Genomic DNA, 25357 nt, shown 5'->3' on the forward strand with positions numbered 1-25357 from the left:
TCAGAAGATGAAAATTGCGGAAATGAGAATGCTGCATTGGATGTGTGGGCACACTAGGAGATATAGGATTAGGAATGAAAATATCCGGGAAAAGGTGGGAGTAGCCTCTGTGGAGTACAAGATGCGGGAAGCGAGACTGAGATGGTTTGGGCATTTGAAGAGGAGAGACACAGATGCCCTAGTGCGGAGCTGTGAGAGGTTGGCTATGGACGGTTTCAGGAGAGGTAGAGGTAGGCCGAAGAAGTATCGGGGAGAGGTGATTAGACAGGACATGGCGCACTTCCAGCTTACCGAGGACATGACGTTAGATAGGAGGTTATGGAGGACTCAAATTAGGGTAGAAGGCTAGTAGGTAGTCCCGCTTATCTTTTCATACTAGTAGTCGCGGTGGAGCTGTATAGTTTCTTACCTGTTGTTTGTTGTACTTCAATTATTTTATTTATTTGTGGTAGCTAATGCTCCTTTCAGATTACTGTATCATGACTTGTTTGCTTTCGTTTATTTTCATTTGCATACTGCTTTGAATTGATTGTCCTTATCTGACCTTTTTTGTCATGCTTTCTCTTGAGCCGAGGGTCTTTCAGAAACAGCCTCTTTACCTCCCAAGGTAGGGGTAAGGTCTGCGTACACTCTACCCTCTCTAGATCTCACGTTGTGGGATTTCACTTGGCATGTTGTTGTTGTAATGGATTTTTAGCTTCTAAACCATTCATCATCCTTGTGTTATGCTAATGCAGGTTATTTTGGTGGGTTTTTCTTTATAGTTTGCGAAAGACGGAATTTTAAATATCATGACAATATAGCGTATTCTCTCCAAAAAAGATGGAGTAAAAAGAAAGAAAAATTTCCTTAAAGTTGCACTTGGCATTCCCATGCTCCAACGGTCCAGCCATTAACAATCCATTACATTTGTAGGAATTTGTAGTGGAGGTCAACAACACCACATTTCTATTATAAAAGGTTTAATGTGTGTAATCGGACTTCATGAGGACCAAGACTAACTTTGTCCTGATAAACCAAGACCACAATTACACCCTTCCTAATTGTATCACAGATTTTCCCTTTTAGGACATCCAAATGTTTGACACATATATACAAGTAATGATAACATATCCTCCTTTTTATTTATAAAAGATTATACCAATCTACTTATTGCAGAAATTCAAATTCATTTAAACAAAGATGTAATGTTATTACAATGACTAATCAACTGCAACTTCAATAATACTTGTACTCTTATCGATTTATAATTTTACTCTAAGTTAGTTCATTAAACGACAGTCTAGTGAACCATGTTATTTAAGATTGGAAGGAAAATATACCATATTTTTTGCCAGAGTTGTTTTCATTACTCTGTCCCTAGCATTCTATGTTGATGGAAGCACATACCTAATCTGGAAAGCATGTTAATTGGTTGCTGAATTTTTTTGGCACTTCTTTTTCTTTCTTCCTTTTGTATTTGTTCTCTTTCTTTTTTATTTTTCCTTAATTAGGGGGTCCTGTTAGAATGTTTCAATATCCGGGCTACAGAAGATTTTATTTGTTTTGGTTCCATTACTAGTAATTATAGCATTTAATGAGTCAAGTTGTTTGCACCCAAGGGTGCGACCTTGAGGTCAATGAAGTGGGTTGAGAACCATGAGGTCTCAGATTCAAATCCCAACGGAGAAAAACACTAGCGCGATTTCGTCCCATCTGTCCAAGCCTTAGTAGGAAAAGTCACTCGATATTTGTGCTAGTGGGAGTAGCAGGTAGCCCATGGAATTAGTCGAGGTGTGGGCAAGCTTGCCCAAACACCACATTTATTAAAAAAAATGGGTTAGAATTGTTCGCAAAACAAAATTCAAATTCACTTGTATAAGCTCGAGTGATTATTTAGCTCTTCAAATTAATCTTGTATAAGAAATTGAGCTTATCCTTCGATTGCCACTCGTGGTATAGCAATAACAAACGAATTATGTGAACATACTATATTTCATTAAATTTTATAATATGTATTTGAATATTAAGCTTGAAATTTTCTTTTTGATTAGATTTTTATTGATTTTGAGCTTATCTTACTAAGTTGAGTAGGTGGTGGGAAGCAATTGTAAGAGTATATCTAAGGTGCTTTCCAATAAACTAGAAAAGGTTTAGATGAGACAATATCTACTTCACAGAATGATAAAGGGCTAGGTCAAGGAGCTCTGAAACAATTCTTTCCAGATTGTATATTTTATCTCAGCAGCAACACGCAACAATTGGGGAGATATGGAGCAGCCAAGGATGGAATTTGATCTTTAGAAGATGCTTGTGGTGGTAAGCAATTGTAAGAGTATATCTAAGGTGCTTTCCAATAAACTAGAAAAGGTTTAGATGAGACAATATCTACTTCACAGAATGATAAAGGGCTAGGTCAAGGAGCTCTGAAACAATTCTTTCCAGATTGTATATTTTATCTCAGCAGCAACACGCAACAATTGGGGAGATATGGAGCAGCCAAGGATGGAATTTGATCTTTAGAAGATGCTTGTGGTGGGAAGCAATTGTAAGAGTATATCTAAGGTGCTTTCCAATAAACTAGAAAAGGTTTAGATGAGACAATATCTACTTCACAGAATGATAAAGGGCTAGGTCAAGGAGCTCTGAAACAATTCTTTCCAGATTGTATATTTTATCTCAGCAGCAACATGCAACAATTGGGGAGATATGGAGCAGCCAAGGATGGAATTTGATCTTTAGAAGATGCTTGAATGATTGAGAAATAGATAGGCTGACAGAATTCCTCAAAACGCTAGAGCTATTCACAGGAATCACAACTTCCGAGGATAGCATCAAGTGGCAAGAAAATAATCAAGGAAACTTCTCAGTCAGATCAGCCTACAAAGAATTCAACCTTTTCAACAATCAGATCGGGTGTTGGCCTTGGAAGATGATATGGAAAATCAAAGTTCCCTATAAAGTATCTTGTTTTACGTGGCTACTAGCTAGAGGAAAAGCACTCAACACTGGACAATCTTTGTAAGAGAGGTCATCATTTATGTTCCAATCGTTCAAGTTGTTTTCTATGTGGTGAGGAACCTGAGACAATTAATCTTCTGTTCTTGCACTGTAAACTGACTGAACAACTATGGAGGATGTTCCTCAATTATAGGGGGATTCTCTGGACCATGCCAAGTAAGATAGTTGATGTGCTAGCATGCTGGACCAGAGAAGGCAGTAATGCAATTCAGAAAATGAGATGGAAGATTATTCGAGCTTGCAATAGGGGGATTCTAACATTGCTCAGGTTCTACAATATGTCTTAATTTGATGCTAGTAGAGAATACAACAGTTGATGTCAATAAGTGAGGGAATAAAAATATCATTTCCCAAATGATTATCCAAGTAAGCCACTTTTTCTCTAGAAATGCTCCCAGGCACTCTCCCCAAGAAAGTTCTCTCTCCTACTTAGGAGGGGAACTAACCCTTTTCCGGTGACTTTCTACCGGAATTTCTTTCTATCTCTCTCATCTATTCTCAAGTTATTACCTTCTGTGATATCTTATCCTTCTCTTTCAGTTGGACAACTTAGATTCTCTTCTCAAACATGGGTGACAATAGAATTTACTTCAATGCAGGGTTTAAATCCTTTGACATTACTAGATGGTCTTCTGGAAACTCTGACTGGTATGAATGGATAGAAAGAAGTAGAAAGATGATGAGGAGGACATCCATAAGTAGCAAAATCATGGAGTGGATCATTTTCACTTTGAAAGAAGCCTCAACAGATCAGAAGAAGGTGGTGAGGAGATGGAAAACTTCTGAACGAGAAGCAGAGCACTTTTGCACCAGGAAACACAATGAGCATGGGAGATATATAAGCATCCTATCTTTAAATGGTAGTGGCAGATCAGTCCTCATTATTCCAGAGCCTGTATTGAATGCTGGATCGGTTGACTTAGCATTTAAGATTGAAAGATCATTAAGTGCCACTCAAAGAAGGAACAAGCAGCCCCTCCTAGAATTAATGAAACCAACTACCCTTTCTCAAAGGTAGTACAAGAGAGTAAATGGCAATCGAGAAATCTCCGTACAGCAGAGGTTAAAAGCAAGAAGGGAAGCATTGAAATATCAGAATCATCTGCAAATCAGGAAAATGGGCTCTTGAAGAGATGTTTAGTTGGATGTTGTGGAGAAAAGTCAAAGGAAAAACCTACCCTAGCAGATATAAGGAGATGGTCTTCATCCAACTGGAAAAAGGCTATTGGGATAAACATCTATGAGCTATACAATGATATGTTCCTATTTGAATTCCCAAATAGACATATGGCTGAACAAACTCTCCAAGGACAATGGAGGTGGAAGAACATCTGTTTTAACCTCGCATGGTGGAGCCCATTATCAGGAAGTGGCTCAAACTCCATTGAATTAAAGGAGACTTGGATCAGAGCAGTGGGCATTCCACTGCATTTGTGGTCACAGAAGATTTTCCAAGAAATAGGTGAAATTTGTGGGGGATGGGTGGCTACAGAGGAGGAGACAGAACTTAAGAACCATATGAAATGGGCAAGAATCTTGGTGTCCAATGATGGTAGATTTATTCCAAGGGAGGGGTCGATTAATCGTAATGGAATCACGTATTACTTCCCAATCTGGGTGGAAAGTAAAACGAGATTCGAAATCACATCGGAAAAGGAAGGAAGAACCATCAGAGATGCTGCTGTAGATGATGCTGTGAAAGATCCAGGTAAAGTTATTGCATGCTGGGTAAAAGGAGATTACCTCTGCAAAGAAGTACAAGAATCCCATCCTCCTAGGGATTCTAGAGATATGCATCACATGGGACTGTCAGATACAGTAGTTGACTTCACATCAGAGGTATCATGTGATGGGCAAGTGAACAATTTAAATGAAATTTCAGGATTGGGCCGGGTATGTGAGCCCACACCTAAGAAACCTCTGAAAGTGATAAATGGGCCTGATTTTGCTGGACAAGTTATCTTTAATGACTTAACTTGTGATTATTACTTGCCCTCAACATTGTACAACAACAATTGGCACTGCATGGCCATGGCTGAGCTCTCAAAACAAAAAGAAAAGCATGCATGCACACAAACTGCAAAGGAACTGAACACTTTTGCAGAAGTGGTGATGAACTTGTCTAGGGAGGTGATTGGGGAAACTTCAAAAGTGGTGGAAAAAGATGATTGGCAGATGGTGGTTGGGGAAAGTGGTGGAAAGAGGGTGGCAGAGGACCTATCTGAGATAGCAGTGAGATAGCAGATCTGAATCCTTTCAATGCTATTGAAAACTGGGAAGTTGAGGAGGTAGAGCCTATCCAAATTCAGCAACAGCAAACAATCATGGATAAAGAGCAAGAAGCTTCGGTATGGGTACAACAAAATATGAGTAAATTCAACAAAATTTTTGGGGTAGATTTCCAGGGGCACGAGGAAGAGGCTATGGAACTATTACTACAAATTGACAGCAGTAGACAAGCAAGAAGAATGGTGCAGGATTCTGAATGCAGAAAAACAAGGTTTAAGGGTGCACAAGAGCTGAAAGGTCTTGTTTCTTTTGATGTTAAATACAAGAGCAATGAGAATAGGTACAAGGGGAGAAGTATCATCCCTGTTTCTTAATGCAGTTCAAACTAGTAACATGGAATGTTAGGGGATTAAACAATAGGGACAAAAAGAGACTGGTGAGCAGTTTAGTTTTTGACTGGAGAGCAGATATCATCTGTTTTCAGGAAACTAAAATTGAGGGTGACATTACAGAACTGGGGGGAAGATGGATTAATTTTGCTTGTTTGGAAGCTAGTGGAACAAGAGGGGGGATTCTGTTGATGTGGGATAAAAGAGTATGGAGGGGGGATATTCTTGAAATAGGTGCTTACACTCTAACCTGCAAGTTTGAAGCACAATTACAAAACTTCTCATGCCATATCACAGGAGTGTATGCTCCAAACTCTTATAAAGAAAAGAGACTGGTGTGGGAAGAATTAGGTTCTGTGAGGGGCTTAATGGAAGGGCCATGGGCTGTTTGTGGAGATTATAATGTCACTAGGTTTATCACAGAGAAGAAAAACTGTTCTCAAAGAACCAGAGGATGAAGAAATTTTCTGATTTCATTGAAGACATGAATCTAATTGACCTACAGCTTGAGTATGCTACTTATACTTGGTTCAAAGGTGACAATCTAGAGATAGCTTCTAGAATTGACAAGATATTAATCTCAAAAGAGTTTGATGATAGTTTCAACAATTTGATACAGATTCCTCTTCAAAGACTGGTTTCAGACCATATTCCTGTTGCTTTACAAGGTGGTTCATGGAATAGGAGTAAAAGTTATTTTAAATTTGAAAACTGGTGGCTAGGTTCCGAGGGTTTTGTGGATAGAGTTAGGGGTTGGTGGAATTCTTTTAACTTCACAGGAAAACCAGACTACATACTTGCTTGTAAATTAAAAGCTCTAAAGTCTAATCTCAAGAATTGGAGCAGAAGTGAGGATGAAAACTTGGGCTCTAAAAGAAGAAGTTTGCTAGGACAGATGGCTGAAATGGATGTAGTGCTGGAAGAAAGAGCCCTAACAGAAGAGGAATCAATCAAGAAGGCAACTTTGCTTATGGGGTATGAGGAGTTGGTCAAGAATGAAGAAATATCTTGGAGACAGAAATTAAGATCACTCTGGTTAAAAGAAGGGGACAAGAACACTAAGTTCTTTCACAAAATGGCAAATGCTCACAGAAGATATAACAATATTGATCAACCCTCAGGGGTTGGCCTGGTGGTAATTGGCTTGAGCCTTGGGGTGCTCCCCTTCAAGGTCTCAAGTTCGAAACCCACTGGGTGCAAACAATTTCTGAGGGCCATCGGACTGGGGTAAAACCCTGAATTAACCGTGGTGCACTTGCGGGAAACTCCTTGCCGAGGGCCTGTGCACCCCCGGGATTAGTCGGGGCTCAAAGAGACCCGGACACCCGGTGCTTAATCAAAAAAAATATTGATCAGCTTGTGATTCAGGGAGAAACAATTGAGGAGCCAGCTAGAATTGAAGAAGAGATAATTGATTACTATCAAAAGCTGTATACTGAGACTACACAATGGAGGCCAGCCTGTAACTTCACAAATTGCCCTACTATATCAGAGGAGGAAAAAGAGTCTTTACAAGGTAGTTTTGAAGAAAATGAAGTATTGAGATGTCTAAAATTGTGTGCAGTTGACAAAGCTCCGGGCCCTGATCGATTCACCATGGGTTTCTTCATCAAATGTTGGGAAGTAATGAAGCATGACATAATGAACACTTTTCACAACTTCCATGAGCACGGAGTTTTTGAGAAAAGTTTTAATGCAACTTTCGTTACTCTCATTCCTAAGAAGAAAGGTGCTAAGGAACTAAGGGACTTCAGGCCTATCAGTTTGATAGGTAGTATTTATAAAATCTTTTCCAAAGTGTTGACTGAAAGAATGAAAGGGGTCATTGCAAAACTAGTGGACTCCCAGCAGATAGCCTTCATTAAGGGTAGACAAATTATGGATGCTGTGCTAATAGCTAATGAAGCAGCAGATTCCAGGTTTAAGCAAAAGAAACCTGGAATCCTTTGCAAGTTAGATATTGAAAAAGCATATGATCATGTAAACTGGACGTACTTACTCCAGGTTTTGGAGATGATGGGTTTTGGACAGAAATGGATCCAATGGATCAAATTCTGCATATCAACTGCTAGTTTCTTAGTTCTGATTAATGGTTCCCCAGCAGGTTTTTTTAAAGCACAAAGAGGTCTCAGGCAAGGTGACCCTTTGTCACCTTTCCTATTTTTGATTGCAATGGAAGGTCTAAACAATATGATCAAGACAACAAAGGTGAATTGGTGGATAAATGGTTTTGAGGTGGCTAGAGCTGGTAATGAAAGTCTGGAGGTGACACACCTCCAATATGCAGATGACACACTGATATTTTGTGATGCTGAAGAGGAGCAACTAAGGTTTTTAAGGATGATACTAGTCCTATTTGAAGGAATCTCTGGGCTGCACATTAATTGGAGGAAGAGTTTTTTGTATCCTATCAATGAAGTCCGAAACATGAACTTGTTGGCTGCAAATCTAGGTGGTGAAGTTGGTACTCTGCCAACCATCTATCTGGGAATGCCTCTGCGAGCCAAATCTAATTCAACAGAGATTTGGAACAATATGATTGAAAAATGTGAGAGGAAACTAGCCAGATGGAAGAGCCAATATTTGTCCTTAGGGGGTAGAGTGACACTCATCAACTCAGTCCTTGATGCCCTATCAACATATATGATGTCTCTGTTCCCAATTCCAGCAGGGATTATCAAGAGATTGGATAGCATCAGGAGGAAATTCCTGTGGCAAGGAAATAAAGAAAAAAAAAGAATTTCATTTGGTGAAGTGGAAAGTAGTGATCACTGGCAAGAAGAGTGGGACTGGGAATAAAAGATATGAAAATGCAGAGCAAAACACTCAGAATGAAGTGGCTATGGAAGTATGCCAATGAAAATCAACTTTTATGGAGGAAAGTTATCAATGCAAAATATGAAGAGGAAGATAGCTGGATGACAAAGGAGGTTACCACACCATATGGGGTTAGTCTGTGGAGATCCATAAGAGCCTTATGGAATGAAGTTAAGTGCAACTCCAAGATCAAAGTAGTGAATGGGGTCAAAACTAGATTCTGGATGGATAATTGGCTTGAGGTTGGTCATCTGGAAACACTATTTCCAGATATATACAACATTGTCTTAGATCATCAAAGGACTGTGGCTGATTTGTGGACACCTCAAAGGATGAAATTTCACTTTCAGAAGGCAAATCAATGATTGGGAGATACAAAGAGTTGCTGGTTTTCTTAACATATTGCAACAATTTAAGGGACTTCAGGTAGGAGAGGATGTTTTTTGGTGGCTGGAGAATAAAAAAAGAGTGTTCAAAGTTAGTTCAGCCTACAGGATGATGAACCAATCAATTCAACAGATTACCAACTGGCCCTGGAAACACATTTGGAGATCCAAAATCCCACATAAAGTTAGCTGCTTTGTGTGGCTTTTAGCTAAAGAAGCAATTCTTACATAGGATAATTTGATGAAAAGGGGGATAATTTTACGCTCTAGATGTTTCCTATGTGGAGAAACAGCAGAGACAGTTAACCATCTGTTTCTACACTGTAAGTTTACACAACGACTTTGGAGAATATTTTTAAATCTCAAAGGTATAGCCTGGACCATGCCTAGCAAGGTTTCAGAGGCTCTAAAGAGTTGGAAGAGGCAGGATTGCAGGCAAAGAACAGAAATAGATGGAGAATTGTCCCTGCCAGCATATGGTGGGCAATATGGAAGGAGAGAAACTCCAGATGTTTTGAGAGTATAGAGAATGGAGTGCAGAAGGTCAAGTTGAATTGTATTTTATTGCTTTGTTTTTGGTGTAATCAGGCCTACTCAGATGATACTATTTCCATTATTGATGTATTAGATTCAATATAGGATTAGAATAGTAGAGTCTTGGAGTACTTTTGTAGATATGGTTTCAGTACAACCTATGTACTGTTTTGTTCATATGGAATACAATACAGTTACCAGTTTCAAAAAAAAAAAAAAAAAACAAAGCCAACCATTTCCAGAAGATTAAAATGAAGTGTTTAGGGCTGTTCTACTTTTGGTGTAAAGGAATAGGTTTAGAAGATAATGAATCAATCTCTGATGTATTAGAATCTTTGTGAGATGACATAGGATCAGATCCTTACCCTTTTGTAATCTAGTCTGTATATATATAAATATACAAATATGTTACCTTCTCAAAAAAAAAAAAAAAAAAAAAGCTTTTGTGAAAGAAAGACAAATTCTAGAGGCAACTTTGGTGGCAAATGAAGTGGTCGATTCGAGAAGAAAGCAAGGGGAACCGGGGATTTATGCAAATTGGGTCTTGAGAAAGCCTATGATCATGTCAATTGGAGTTTCTTGATTTCATTATGCTAAAGATGGGCTTTGATACAAGATGGGGGACGTGGATATTATTGTAATCTCAACAGTTATGTATTTGGTCCTCGTGAATGGCAACCCATGTGTTTTTTTCGATAGTGACGAGGAGGCCTGCTATCACCTAAGTTCATACCAGTAATGAAAGCATAGAATAGGACATGGATAGAGCTGTGATGAGAGGTTATTTTGAGGGGGTTTTCTACATCGGTTGGAGTAAGGTACAGTGAGGGATCTACATCGGTTGGAGGCAAGGTACAGTGAGGGGTACACTTTTATATGCTGACGTCACTTTAGTGTTTTTTGTGATGCTGACTAGTGGTGGATCCAGGATTTTTAGTAAGGGTATTCGAAAAATAAAAATGTAGTGTTTGAGATTTGAACTTGGAACCTCAAGGTGAGTTTTGAACACCTTAACCACTAAGCCAACATCTAGTCTTGTGTTCAGGTGATTCAAAATATATATATATATATATATACACACACACACACACACATACATAAAAAATAAACAACTATCTTATATATACAGTGTAATTTTTTACCGAGGGCGTTCGGGTGAACACCCTCACCCCCGCTAGATCCACCCCTGACGTTGACAGGACTCAATTGGAGTATTTGAGAAAAGTTGACATGGTCGCAAGTGGTATTGAGCTTAAAGATCGATCTCAGAAAATGTAAAATGATCCAAGTTGGTGTGGTGGAGAACATTGAGATCTTAGCACAAGTGTTAAATTGCAGGGTCAGGGCATTCCCTAGTACTTATCTTGGTCAACCACTAGGAGCATGTCACGACCCAGCCCCATGGGCCGCGACTGGTGCCCTGTTTGGACACCCAAACAGACTTACGTACCAGATCGACATATCCAAAATTCATTCAAACTTAACATACGCCATTTTAAGCAAGTACTGAAAGCAAATATCATCTTAAGCGGTCGCCCGTACAGAAACATCATATCCAAATCCAATAGATTGGCGGAATACACATCGCCAGATATATACACATATACAGACAAATGGGCCGTTTTGGCCATAATAGTAAACGGGGCCGCATTAAGACGTAGATCATAATCACAACGAACAAACATGACCCATGACCCACATATATGACTACAGGCCTCTACAAAACATAACAAAACATATGACGGGACAGGGCCCCGCCGTACCCAAATAGTCATATATATAGAATGTGTATAACAGAAGATATGTACCAAAAATATGAGCTCCGAATCAAAAGGAGCAATCTAAGTGGCAGAATATGTATCCTATACTGAAGGATCACCAAAATGAACGTCCGTACCTGCGGGCATGAAACGCAGCCCCCGAAGAAAGGGGGTCAGTACGAAATATGTACTGAGTATGTAAAGCATGAAATACTGAAGTCAGAATCATAACCGAAGTGAGTGCAGAATATGGATACCGAAAGAATATATCAAAATCTGTGCAGAAGACATATATATATATCATGCAAATAAAAATCGTGCATAAGGCTCAGGAACGTGGTCGCCACTCCGACGCTGGCGCCACAACACATCATACTCCAGAAAGTTTCAAATCTCCGTATAAACCCCGAACATATCGTATCATCATAACGTATCACAACGCCAGAACATGTCATATATCATATCACATCATAACGCCGTATATAATCGGTACCCGGCCCTATAGCGAGGCCTCGGGAACCGTAACACATCATACTGCCGAATGTTACATAGTGCGCACGATCACAAAACCGGCCCGGGATCCGGCGAACGATATCATAGTAGTAGGCACGAGCGGAGTAGTGCGGAAACCATATGCATACACATATTTAAATAAATTCCAAGACTCGACGGATAAATACATATACATACTGATATTAGAAGGCTCAAGGTAGGCATCGAGTCCATCGGAAATTAGTATACAAAAGTTACGGATTTCCAAATTACAAAACTTTCGAAAAACACATCATAGGTCATTTTTTGAAAATTTAGTATCATTCATATTGAGGAACTTTCAAATAACATTATAGGGTTCTTCAAACGGAGTCTTAGAATCATATGCACATATTCGAAATATACATATCCAAACTTAAGCCATATCAAATATTTTTCAAACCACATCCGGAAACGTATCGACTAATACTTCAAACATCATAGACATGTGACAAGTCGTATGGAATAGTTTATGGAAATCAAAGACATAGGCCATCCTAGTGGCTCTAGGAGTAGAATTTTTCTTTGGAGCATACATATATGTCATTCATTTATTTCATAAAGGTCATGCCAAAAAGGAAGAACGGTAAGCTTTACATACCTCGATCGCTCACTACCAAATCTCGATCACTCGCCAAACAAATCCCGACTCAAGTCTCGGGCTCTCCAATATCTACAATACTATTATCAATTTCCAAAAATTAGCTACAAGTACTTAGAATTTTAATTCTAATTAGTATTTGTCTATCGAAATTTCGGCAGCATCTCCCCTGTAAATTCAACATCCCCGAGAATTAAAGTCGGCCAAATTCATCAACAACCATACCAACAACCAAACCAATAACATCAAAAACCAATTTAAAATGCATTCCAACACTAGTACCCTTCCTTTCAACATAAATCACCGACATTCCATTCAATTACGGATTTTTCAAGCCAACATCGACACTTACACATTCATTACCAATTCAAGACCATTCAAGTGCAATTCAAATCATTTCATACCATTTTACAAAATATACAAAAAATCCACCAAGACTAGAATTCATCCGAAATCTCCAACCTTCGACACAACATTCACAACACATTTTTCGTCTTCCCATTTCATCAACAACAACCACAATTTACACTTTAACAATTCCATTTCCATAATTACATAAATCTACAATAAAATCACCAAATTTCCTACAACAACTTAACAAAAATTTTCATGCCAACTTGAACTAGAATTCTTCCATTTGCATTAAAAGGCCATTACAACACAATTAACATAGTAAATAAAATTTTTGATCATTCCTCTCCATCAACACCCATTTTCGGCCACACACACACACATACCCATGACACAAAATTTTCATACTCTACATTCATTCCCACATACTACAACATATATATAAAATTCTTCCAATATAAAAAGAAGTAGAATTCTCACCTTTTCCAAATTCTCCACTTGGTAAAAAAAGTACTTTCTTGCCTCAAAGTTTATACCACGTTGAAGAGGGTTCCGGGCTTAGTAAGAATTCAAAGGAGGTGAGTTTTGAACCAAAGATTTGAGCTCCACAATTTATTTATTTTTTCTTGTAGTGGCCGAATGGCCCTTTGTTGATGCTCTCAATTTTTTTCTTCTTGAAGTTTCTAGTGTAGAAGACTTATGGCCCCCTTTTTCCTTTATTTATTTCATTGATCTTGAATTGTCACGGGCTTGGGCCCTTTTCAATGGGTATGGCCGGCCACTACTACTTATGGGCCTCTTTATTATTTTTTTTTTGAGCCCAATTGGTTATGGTCCATATTTTGTAATCCGCGAAACTAATTTCCAAAATTCCAAATTTTGCCCTTAGCCTTCCTCGATATTTCCACATCAACATTTCATGGTCAACACACATATTTTAAAAAGAGATCAAATTATGGCCTTATTTCTTACAAGTCAAAATTATTTCGAATTTTCCGAACATGCAAAAATGCGGGATGTAACAGAGCATCTAACAAGGACCAAACAACTTGGAACCCGGTGATTGGGAGGGTGGAAAAGAGACCTGCGGTATGTACACTTTCGAGTCGTCCTACATACTTTGTCTTTGATGCATGCTCTAATTAGCATTACAAAGAAGTTGGAAAAAATTTAGTGGGACTTTCTATGGAATGCTCCAAGTAGGGAGGACAAGTATCACCTGGTAAATTTGGAGACTGTCACAACACCAAAGTGTTAGGGTGGACTTGGATTAAAGATTTAAAGGTTTTCAACAAGGCGCTATTAGAAAAGTGGTTATGGAGATTCGGGATAGAGGAGAGGGCTCTATGGAGGGGGGTGATTGCAGAGAAATATGGGGTCTTAGAAGGAAGATGAGGACTAAAATGTTTCTCTTCCTTATACAGTTACCAGTTTCAAAAAAAAAAAAAAGTCTCTCTTCCTTATGGGTGTGGGCTTTAGAGGAATATCTTAAAGGGGCGGGAAGATTTTTATGGGAATATATCTTTTACTGTGGGAGATAGGAGTAGGGTAAGTTTTTGGAGACACATGTGGTGCGGGAACAATGCTTTGAGTATTACATTTCCCAATATGTTGAGGATTTTATGCCAAAAGATGATGTTAGTACAACGGATATACGAAGGCTTCAGGGTGGAGAAGTTCATTGGCAGTTGATTTTTAGGAGTAATTTGCAAGATGGGAGATAACAGATTTTCAAAGATTGAATGAGTTGCTTCATGAACAAAGTGACACTGGATAGCCATGATGTATGAAGATGGGGATGGGGAATAACGACGTCTTCCTGTTAAGTCCTTTTATGAGAATATTTTGGATAGGGAGGGTCCATTTTCATACCTCTCGGTGTGGATCCTTAGGATACCAAGAAAGGTGTGCTTTTCCACTTGGTTAGCTGCGAAATATTGATGCGGATAATTTTAGGAATAGGAGGATTACTTATGTGAGTTGGTGCTTCATGTGCAAAAGTTCAGGAAGACGCGAATCATCTCCTTCTACATTGCCAAAAGCGTCTTGTTTGTGGTGGGAAATACTGTGTTAATTTGGTCTTCAATGGGCAATGCAAGGTGCGGTCAAATAAGTCTTGTTTAGCTGGACTTTAAGAGAAAGGAAGAGAACGACGCAGGATGTGGATGTTGCTCCGCTAGCACTTATGTGGACCGTGTGAACCTAGGTCAAACTAGTCCATAGAGTGTTGTTTGATTATTTGACGAGCCAAGCTAGTACATAGTATGCTTGAACTTGGTTCAACTTGAGTATAAACCTGCTAGTAATTTGGTACTTTAGAAACGTGCTTGTTTTTTTGTTATCGAAGTCTGGTTGTCACACTAAAAATGGGCAAACTATATTATTATGTGCTTTAAATTGCCGTCATATTTTCGAAGACTACTTAAACTGCTTAGATAGATTTGGATACTTATAGATCTATTTATTTCTTTGATAGAGCTGATATATTGAGAGAGAATACCGAAGCTGTATTTGCAGCTTGTGATGCTGCTCATGGAAGATGGGCAAAAATCCTTGGAGTCCGTGCTCCGATTCACCCTAAGTTGAGGTTGCAAGAGTTCCTAAACATATATAACATCACTCAGGAATTTATTACTGCCACTGAGAAGGTAAAGCTTCATCTTTCTATTAAGTATATCCTTTACTAATTCTAATTTTTGTTTCTATACTTATAATTATCTGTTATTCAAATCTAAACAGATTGGTGGAAGGTTGGGGTATAGTATCCGTGGAACCATACAATCACAGGCCAAGGCCTTTGTTGATTTCCAGCATGAATCTCGAGTTTGTTCCTTTTCCAGCTGAATTTATTTGGTTCCACTCTCTTGCCTGGATTATTAAATGTTTTTTGTTGGTTAATTCAGATGGTAAAGTTGAAGGCTATACTTGACCAGGAAAACTGGGCTGAGATTGATGTCCCCAATGAGTTCCAGACCATCGTCACATCACTGTTCTCTTCCAAGTCAGAGAACACTGGACATGCTGATGATGATTCTGCTGACACTGCAACAAGCAAAACTGAAGTCATTCGAAGCAGCAGTGATCCTTCAATGGTGGATGCTGGACTCCCAAATATATCACATAATACGGAGCAGACTGATTCTACTTCAACTCATCCAGATAATACAGCACAGGTTAGTCTTTCACAATTGAGCTGGAAAACTAAGGGCAGCAGTGCTAATTTGAGACTATTTAAATTCAGAGTAATGACACAAAATCAAGAGAACGCGGAAGATCATCTCCTAGAATGCTTTCCTTAGGGGGTGTTCCGTATCACATGGTGAACTGGTCAGTGATTCTCCCTTATTCTGATAAATTCATCTGTTATTTTGAGTTAACTTGCAGTTTTTTTTCCAGTTTTCATTTCATTGTCATAACTCTCAATCTCAAACGCTTCTCTTCTTGGCCCTTGGTTCTTAAATACATAATGCTGCCTGGTACTTAACTACAATTAATATGAATACTACCTCCTTCCTCTTATTGCTACTGTTTCCTGGTCATTTAGCATGTTTTCATTTTTCTTGTCAAGGCTGGAACCTGCAAAAATAACTTCATTACTGTTGCTTTTCAGTGGCTTGATTTTGGTGAAGATGTTGTCAGAATATATTGACATGAATAATAGTTTAACTGGCCTATCTTCAGAAGTAGTTCACCGTGTTGTTGATATCTTGAAGTTTTTCAATACAAGAACTTGTCAACTTGTACTTGGAGCTGGAGCCATGCAGGTAAGCTCTTGCTCTCTAAATCAACCATAGTACCTTATGGATCATTCCTTGGATATACCAAATAATTTGGATGCACCCCGCAAGCCCATCACCCATTCTAGTTCCAATCTTATTCTTCGATTATGTTGCCTTTTTGAATAAAATGGGCCTGAATAGACTGGAGCATGCATGGAGGATTCATATAGCTGGCTCCAATTAGTTTGGGAGTGACTATAGTTGATTGATTGATTGATACTTTTTTTGACAGGCAAAGTAAATGTTTCATGTATATGAGAAATAAAGGAGAAAAATATTATTAAAATTGTGTGTTTTACATTATTACATTGAATCCTATTTATAGACGCTGCAATACAATCTTTTTCCTCGTAGGACACTATATACAATCCTATTCCTATTCTAATACTCCCCATCAAGCTAGTGCATACAAGTCATAATGTACCGAGCTTGTTACAGATGTAACTAATACGAGGACCAGTGAGAGATTTGGTGAAAATATCTGAAAGCTGATCACTCGACTTCACAAATTTTTAACAATATCTCGTGAGAGGCATTTTTTGTCGGACAAAGTGTCAGTCAATCTCACTGTGCTTCATCCTCTCATGAAATATCGAATTTGATGTGATATGAAGGGCCGCTTGGTTATATCAAACATGTTTCATCTGATCGGTTTCTCCAAACTTTAGTTCTCTAAGTAATTGTTTAATCCAAACTTACTCACAAGTTGCTACAATCATTGCTCGATATTTTGCTTATGCATTAAACCGAGGAAACCACTCTATTTTTTACTCTTTTGGGACACCAAATTACCTCCTACTAGAATACATCCGGATGAAGAACGCCTATCAGAAGGTCATCCTGCCCAATCAACGTGTGTATATCTAACGATTTGCTCATGGCCCCGATCCTCGATGAGTAGTCCTTTACCTAGAGCTGATTTTATATATCGCAGAATGCGGATAACTACATCTCAATGACTATCACATGCAGTGTTTTGAAAGGCGAGCAGTGTCAAAAAAGGCGACGAGGCGAGGTGATAACTGAGGCGTCGCCTTTTTTTAAAAAGAAAAGAAAAGAAAAGAAAAGACACAGACTTTAAAACTTAAAACGTAATTTTAGGGTTTTTTCGACTTACCTCTTTCAGTTGACTCGAGTAGGCGGACTTCTCCCGCTTTTCCTTCTTCTTCTTCTTCTCCTCCTCCTCCTTTGTTTTCGCAGATTCTTTCTTCTTTCTTTCTCCTCTGTTTCCAGCAAATTCTTTCGTTTTCTTGCACAAAATTTTCTTCCCTCTATTTTTGTCCTCTGTTTTAGATTTTTCTGCCCAGATTTTTTCTTTTCATTTTTCAGTCCATTTATTTTTATTTTTTGCCCAGTTCAGTTCAGGTGTAACTTACTTCATCAAAAAAATTAATACATTAATATGTTGCCTATAAACACTAATTTTCAATGGCATCATGTGAGTCCTTCAAGTTCTAGACTTTTGGTTTTTGAATTGAAATATTTGCTAATATGTTATTGCTATTGAGATTTTGGTTATTTATATATGTGATTAAATATTTTAATTTTTTGGCATTAATTAGCGCCTCACTTCAAAAATGGGAGTGCCTCGCCTCTCGCCTAAGTGGGTTAGGTCCTTGTCGCCTTTTGTCGCCTCGCACCTTCCAAAACATTGATCAAAGCGAGAATCCATAAACTGACTTACAAGACTCACAGGCTATGTTGCTCGGACCCTTCACTTTTGCCGCCGTACCCGTGTCCGACACGACACGACACGGGTTTGGGTACGGAATTCGTGTCGGATCCGGTCAATAGAGATCGGATACTTTGACCGAAATTCATGACCAAATTAAAGAAAAATTTTGAGATTGTGATTTCTCAAGATATCAAAAGGTAGAGATTTGAAGACATGAGATGGCATACCTTCAATATTATGTAGAAAATTTAACTAGTTTCTCGGAGCACGCAGTCTAGCACCTAGTAGAATGGAAGATTGAATCACATGTTTGGTACAAACTACATGTAGGTGCTTCCACAAAAAGCTCTCATAATCTAGGCATATTCTTGTAGCTATATTATTAGAATTTTGAATTATTTTTGCCGAATCCCCGCACCCGTATCCGTACCCGGATCCGTACCCACGAATCTTAAAATTTAGATCATGCCGAGTCCGACCTCTAGATCCATACCCGTATCCGACACCCGCACCCGAGTCCGAGCAACATAGCTCACAGAAAAAGAAATGTCAGGTCTAGTCACTATGAGATAATTGAACTTACCAACCAATCGCCTATATCTTTCAGGATTATTGAGTGCCTCCCCCTGTCATAGCAGGAGTTTAGCATTCGGTTCCATAGGAGTATCAATGGGTCTACATCCCATCATTCTTGTCTCTTCAAGAATGTTTAAGGCATACTTTCTTTGTGAAATAACAATACTTGATCTGGATTGAGCAACCTTAATACCTAAAAAGTACTTCAGTCTATTGAGGTCCTTAGTCTGGAAATGCTGAAAAAGACGTTGCTTTAAATTAGTGATGCCATCGTGATCATTGCCGATGATAACAATATCGTCAACATAAACCACCAAATAAATACACAGATTTAGAGTAGAATGCCGGTAAAACTCAGAGTGATCAACTTTAATGAGTCATGCCAAACTCCTGAATTATTGTGTGCTGAACTTCTCAAACTAAGCTTGAGGAGATTGTTTTAGACCATAGAGTGACCGGGGCAGTCGACATACAAGGCTACTAGACTCCCCCTGAGCAATAAAACCAGGTGGTTGCTCCATATAGACTTCTTCCTCAAGGTCATCGTGGAGAAAAACATTCTTAATGTCCAACTGATGAAGTGGCCAATGGCGAACAAGGAACAACCATGGATAGAAAAAGGCGGACATATGCTATTTTAGCCACGAGAGAGAAAGCATCACGGAAATCAAGCGCAAATATTTGAGTATACCCTTTAGCAACAAGGTGAGCCTTAAGCCTATTAACTTGACTGTCCTAACCAACTTTGACTGCATAAACCCAACGGCAACCAATCCAACGACAACCAACATTAGATTTACCTGAAGGAAGAGAAACAAGATCCCAAGTACCGCTCGCATGTAAAACAGACATCTCACCAATCATAGCTTCCCTCCATCGTGGATGAGAAAGTGCTTCACCTGTAGACTTAGGGATGAAAATAGAGGACAAAAATGATAGAAAAGGCATAATGAGGTGATGATAGACGATGATAACTCAAAAAAGTATAGCGGGGGTTAGTATTATGAATGAATCGTATACCTTTTCGAAGTGTAATTGATTGACTAGGAGGAGACAGTCCACAATAGGTATAGGGTCCGGCTCATGACATGAATCATCTGAGCCTGATGCTGGATGAGGGGATGATGATAAGTCAGGAGTGGTTGCAACGGGGCTGGAGATGTAGATATAATTGTATATTCCTCAAAGATCGGTACAGGTAAGACCACAGAGATATCAGGATGATCAGAAGATGTAAAGTAAAGGTCGAGACCAAAAAAATGTGACACCGTCTGACATAAGGTACCGATAAAGATCAAGTGAGTAGTAAAGATACCCCTTTTAAACTCAAGAATAACCAAGAAAGGCACATTTGAGAGCACTTTCCCAGGGCTAAGTGCCTAAGTTATGAACAAAACATGTGCTTCTAAAGACATGAGGGGGGAAGAGAGTATAGAGGTGACTGAAGAAATAATAGAAAATAAGGAAATTGATTCTGAATGGAAGACGAAGGCATTCGGTTAATTAAATAGCAAGACGTGAGGACTGCATCACCCCATAAACGCAACGGAACATGGGATTCAATTAGAAGAGTTCGAGCAGTCTCAGTGAGATGCTTGTTCTTCCGTTCTGCTGAGGAGTCTATGGACAAGATGTCTGATGAATAATTTCTTGGTGAGTCATAAACTGATGAAACTGAGAGGATAAGTATACTAAGGCATTGTCACGACGAATAGAGACACCAAATTGATTTTGTATTTCAACACAAAAACTCTTGAATATAGAAAATAAATTAGAACGATCTTTCATTAAGAAATCCAAGTACATCTTGAATAATCATCAATGAAATTAACAAAATAACGAAATCCTAAAGATGAATTGACTCTACTAGGATTCCAAATATCAGAATGAACTTTTGAAAAAACAGACTCTGCACGACTCTTAGCACTACATGGAAAAGTAGTGCGGGTGTGGTTCCCAAGTTGACACGACTCACAATCTAATGTCAATAGACTAGACAAACTATCAATAGACTAGACAAACTATGTACCATCTTCTCTAGCTTAAATAAACTTAGATGTCCCCAATGTCTGAATTAGGTATGGAGAATTTGTAACGGGGTATGCTGTGAAGGAATTAAAGAGAAGTAAGATAGTAGAGGCTTTGTGATTCTTGCCCTGCGCCGATCGTTTGTCCCGTACTGTGCTCCTGCATAATAAAAAAATCATCATGAAATATTATGGCACAATTTTGGCGCGAGCGTCAAACGACTGCGTCTGCCTAATAAAGGACTTGTTGGGGTGACAAAACAGAGATCTAGAAGCTGCTGAAATGCTGGAATATCGCTGGAGCTCGTGGGAATAGTCGTCAGAAAAATAAAAGGTGATCAGATCTTGAAGAAAATGGTATGGGTTAGCTTGGAATCTTTGCTCAACCCTGAGAGGAAAAACATTTGTCGAAAAACGGGCCGGAAAAATGCAGATTGACGAAAAAGGTGAACTGTTGCGCCAGATTAGGGTTCCGACAATCGGATCTTAAAAAAATGGAGGGACATGCTCAGAATGCTTGGGCGACCACACCCAAAAAATAGCTAAAAAAACTGATTAGAATCTGCCTCACGCGCCGGTACGCGTGGATAGGGTATTGCCTGAGCAGCTTGTTGGAGTTCGGTCGCGGGAGAGTGGAGGAGCTTGTGATTGTGTTGGTTTTGGCACCACACTGACGGAAAGTGAAACGAGGCAAATCAGATATGAGTTTTCGCCGGGAAAATGCACGACAACTGTTTTTCCTGTCCCGGATGTTTCTCACCTTAGCTCTGATATCATGTAAGAAATAAAGGAGAAGATATTATTGAATTGTGTGTTCTACATTATTACACCGAGTCCTATTTATATACACTACATTATAATCCTTTTCCTCATAGGACACTGTATAATCATATTCCTATTCCTATTCTAACACTATATAAATACAACATAAAAGAGCGTTTTTACTCAAAAAAAAAAGAAAACATAAAAGGAGCGTTGATAGCAAAATTTATGTACTAAAGCAGGCTAAGCTCATAGGTAATTTAAAAGATTTGTTGGACTATCTATTGCATATACATCATTGGGTTCACACCAAAAAGCTAATTATTGCAAACAAATATCTTTTTATCTATGTATAGGTTGAGCTATCCCTTCAAAACATCTTATATTTCTATGTTTTGGTTGATATTTCAAGTACCTTGAGCTTATGCAATGCCTATTTCATGTTATAATTAATGGCCTTTAGCCCGTCTAGGCGTCATGTGGGTATTATAGAAGGAGAGAAATAGGAGAATGTATCAAGGAGTTGAAAATGATTTGGTAAAATTAAGGAACTCTCTTATTTCTAGTTTCTTTTTGGTGCACAAATGAAGTCCTATTTGTAAAGAAGATTGTCTTTTGTAGAGAAACATATGTTTGTGTGGGTTCTATATTCTTGGTATAAAAGGCTTGCATAGGGGTTTTGATGCAGGGGTTTCCCTATAAAATCATTTACTTTATCATCACAAATTCACAATAGTAGATTGATTAGTTGATTTTCTTTTTATATGATATTTTAGGAATTAAATGACTAAGGAGGCCAAGAGTGTTTTTGTTGCATAAGTTAATCCTAAATTCAGCCCACCCTAATTCTATGGACCAAACATGATATAAAAAATAACTTCATCAGCCCCCGGAAGGACTTTTCTGCCATTTCCATTTGCCAACAGCTATTTTGCTCTGCCATTTCCTTGATGGGAATTCAAACAAGAATTCGAATCCATTCAGATCATACACCTGGACCCCTTTAGCATCTTTCGAGTGCTATACATCCATTGCCGTACTTCATTGCGTGTTGGGTTTTCGCACTCTCCGGTGAACCTGCCAACCATACATCTATTTAGAAGATCTGACTTCGAAGTATATAGATCCCCCACCATTCTGATGCAGGCTTCACCAGCATCCTTTAGAGGCTTGCCATTTGCACCTTGCTATTGCATCACTTTAAGAGCCTTCAGTGTTTTGCCTCATACTTGTCACTTGTAATTACTATATGCTGACTTGTAATAGCTATGTTCTTGTTAATGAGCCCTTCTAATTTTGCTGCTACGTCTCTCCATCCAGCATTAAATGATGTCTCTGGTAGGATAATAACTGACCTCCTGTACCCTTGAACAGCAACCAAACTAATAAATCGACTGTTGTTAATGAACTTATGTGAACAGAAGAATTTCGCTGAGTGGTCCCTGGTTTTCCATCTCTTAAATGAGTTGCCTCAATTCTCTGACGCCATGCGCATTAACTGGCAGATCCATGAAAGGATCTTCCTGCTAATCATCATCCTTCTCATAAATTTCTTGTTACGTTCAATCCATTCAAACCACTGCTCAGACTCAATGCAACATTCGGTTATGTCATATCACTTCTCCCTCAAGATAAAGTTAACCATATTGATGCCTTCAACCAAGTTTTCCAGCAACCACTAGGAAATGATTGATGGAAAACGCAGCTTTTCCGAGAAAGCTTTGCCGGAAAATCACTAAGCAAGGTCGAAAAAGATTAGTCACAAGCTTACCTCGAAACTAGTGCCTGGGAGCATTTTCTCTCTTCGACAAAAGTTACTACAGTATTCCTCACCCAAAGCTTACACTGTTTCTATCTTGTATATACAGTATCTGTGTCGTTAATTGGAGAGCATTTTGCAGGTTTCAGGTTTGAAGTCTATTACTTCTAAGCACTTGGCCTTGACAAGCCAAGTCATCGGTTTCACATACAATATAATTCCTGGTAGGCAATATGACAAAACTGTTTACTGATGGAGTTCATATATTGTTTCTGGCTTTTGTCTAGTTCCCTCTCTCCTGTTGCATTCATGGTTGATCTTTGGTTTAAGATACACAATGTGCTTGGACATTGTTCCATTGGTATTGACATACCAAGTTTACTATTTGTGTAAAATTTCTACCTGAATTGGGGTAGGAAACAGTATGTTGTTTATTTACATTGTTATTTTATTACCTTTGTCAGTGTATAGTTGAAATTCATAAAAAGTAGGAACATTATACAAAAAGTCATCTATTGGCATATTTCTACCTGAGTGTCTGAATAAGTATTCAGAGGAAAACAAACCATTCAGGTCTTCCGTAGAGTTAATCTCTCTTCATCTGCGAAGGCGTTCTGCATTGGGTGTTCTTGCATTACACATGATCACCTCTGTCAGTTGGCAACTCTGAAAACCGCAAGTTCCATCAAATTTTAATGGTTGTATGATTCCTTTTTCAAAAAACTGTTGATTTCCGACTTGAACCTGTGTCCTTAATTGCGGAATCTCACCTTATCTCATCAGCCATTTTATCTTCCTTTCGTCTCTCTGTCCCATATACATGGTCATTACAAACCTGAAACTCTGCTGACCTTGCTCATATTCTCCGGTTATTCGCCCTTCCTTCATTAGACTATCTAATGCTGCATCTCTTTTTTCACCCTTTCTTAATTAGGCTATTTAGTGCTACATCTATTTTCTTCACCCTTTCTGAATGAGACTACTTTGTGAGTGGTGGAGAATCATGAGGTCTCAGGTTCAAATTCCAACGAAGACAAAATTACTAGGTGATTTCTTTCCATCGGCCCATGCCTTGGTGGGTAGAGTTACCCTGTACCCGTGCTGGTGGGATGTAGCAGGTACCCAGTGGAATTAGTCGAGGTGCGAACAAGCTGGCCCAGAAAAAATAAAATAGGACTACTTAGCACTTTGAGCAGGGATTAGGCATGGACCTATAGATTAAAATCCAAAAGGTGTATACATGTGAGGGGGATATGGTGCCTTACCTCTTCAAAACTAAGAAACGTTTGAGCGTACTCAACCCTTCCTAGTCTAGTTATCTTGAGTTAGTCTATGATTAAAATTAGAAAAATACTAGGCTTAGGAGGACTCCTCCTAATTACATGTGATTACTTTGTACATTACTTTCTTTAGGCCATAAAGGATTTCTTTGCCTGATATTAGAGTTGTCTATTCTTCCTGATCCCAGAGATAAATTGGTAAGGGACATCCAAGAGACAAAAGTATTTCATTTCATAGGCCTTATACTTGGAGGAAAGTTTATCTGAAAAGGAGAGGAGGATCAATGTCGTCTAACTAAATTTGTTGACAAAGGGCAGATGTTAGAAATCATCTTGAGTAATGATTTTTATTACTATTGCTTGAGACATGATATGGTTCTGGATACGCTAATAATGTATGTTCTTCCTAACTGCAAAGAAACTGCGTAGAAGTATTTTTCATGCTTAACTAACTTTTAGAAGTTCCTTTGATACCTATTGTGTAGCCTGTATTTATTTCGGACATTTTATGTGTTCAAAGAAATCAAGAGGATATTGTTTCTGAAAGTGCCTGAGACACACAAGGGATTGCTAATGCTGGAAGTTGATCGAGTAGCACAGGTAAGGAAGAGATTTTGCTTATGTTCTTTCCTGCATATTCCTTCCTTCCTAGTAGAGGTAGCTACTTAAAGAAAGAAAATTTTGTGTTTCTTCGTCAACCTTCAAGATTATTAATGAGGTTCCATGTTCGTTTGTGAACGTTCCTTCGGTATTTTTCATTCTTGTTTTCAGTCTGCAAAAAGTTAATGTAGGTTTTCTTTTTCTCCTTTTTGGGGGGTGGGGGAGGAGTGTAACTTCAAGGCTTTTATCTTTCTTGTCTTGTTAAGCTTGTATTTTTGGACCACCTTGGTGCCCGTTAATA

The 25357-nt window shown here is 38.7% G+C and overlaps 1 protein-coding gene across 5 annotated transcripts in view; it reads left to right on the forward strand.

Moving 5' to 3' along the window:
• The window catches only part of LOC132644395 (vacuolar protein sorting-associated protein 54, chloroplastic-like), a 48763-nt gene that overhangs the window by 17437 nt on the left and 5969 nt on the right, over nt 1-25357 (forward strand). For 2 of the 5 annotated variants that reach the window (XM_060360986.1, XM_060360985.1), the window contains exons 9-15: nt 15075-15246; nt 15338-15421; nt 15502-15771; nt 15840-15925; nt 16209-16362; nt 23319-23400; nt 24977-25056. In XM_060360986.1, coding sequence (XP_060216969.1) covers nt 15075-15246; nt 15338-15421; nt 15502-15771; nt 15840-15925; nt 16209-16362; nt 23319-23400; nt 24977-25056 — 928 coding nt within the window. Of the gene's footprint in view, nt 1-15074; nt 15247-15337; nt 15422-15501; nt 15772-15839; nt 15926-16208; nt 16363-23318; nt 23401-24941; nt 25057-25357 lie in introns of all 5 variants that reach the window. The other 3 variants (XM_060360987.1, XM_060360988.1, XM_060360990.1) reach the window with 3 other exon arrangements.

This window comes from Lycium barbarum, chromosome 6 (assembly GCF_019175385.1).
Source record: "Lycium barbarum isolate Lr01 chromosome 6, ASM1917538v2, whole genome shotgun sequence".
NCBI classification, from domain to species: Eukaryota; Viridiplantae; Streptophyta; class Magnoliopsida; order Solanales; family Solanaceae; genus Lycium; species Lycium barbarum.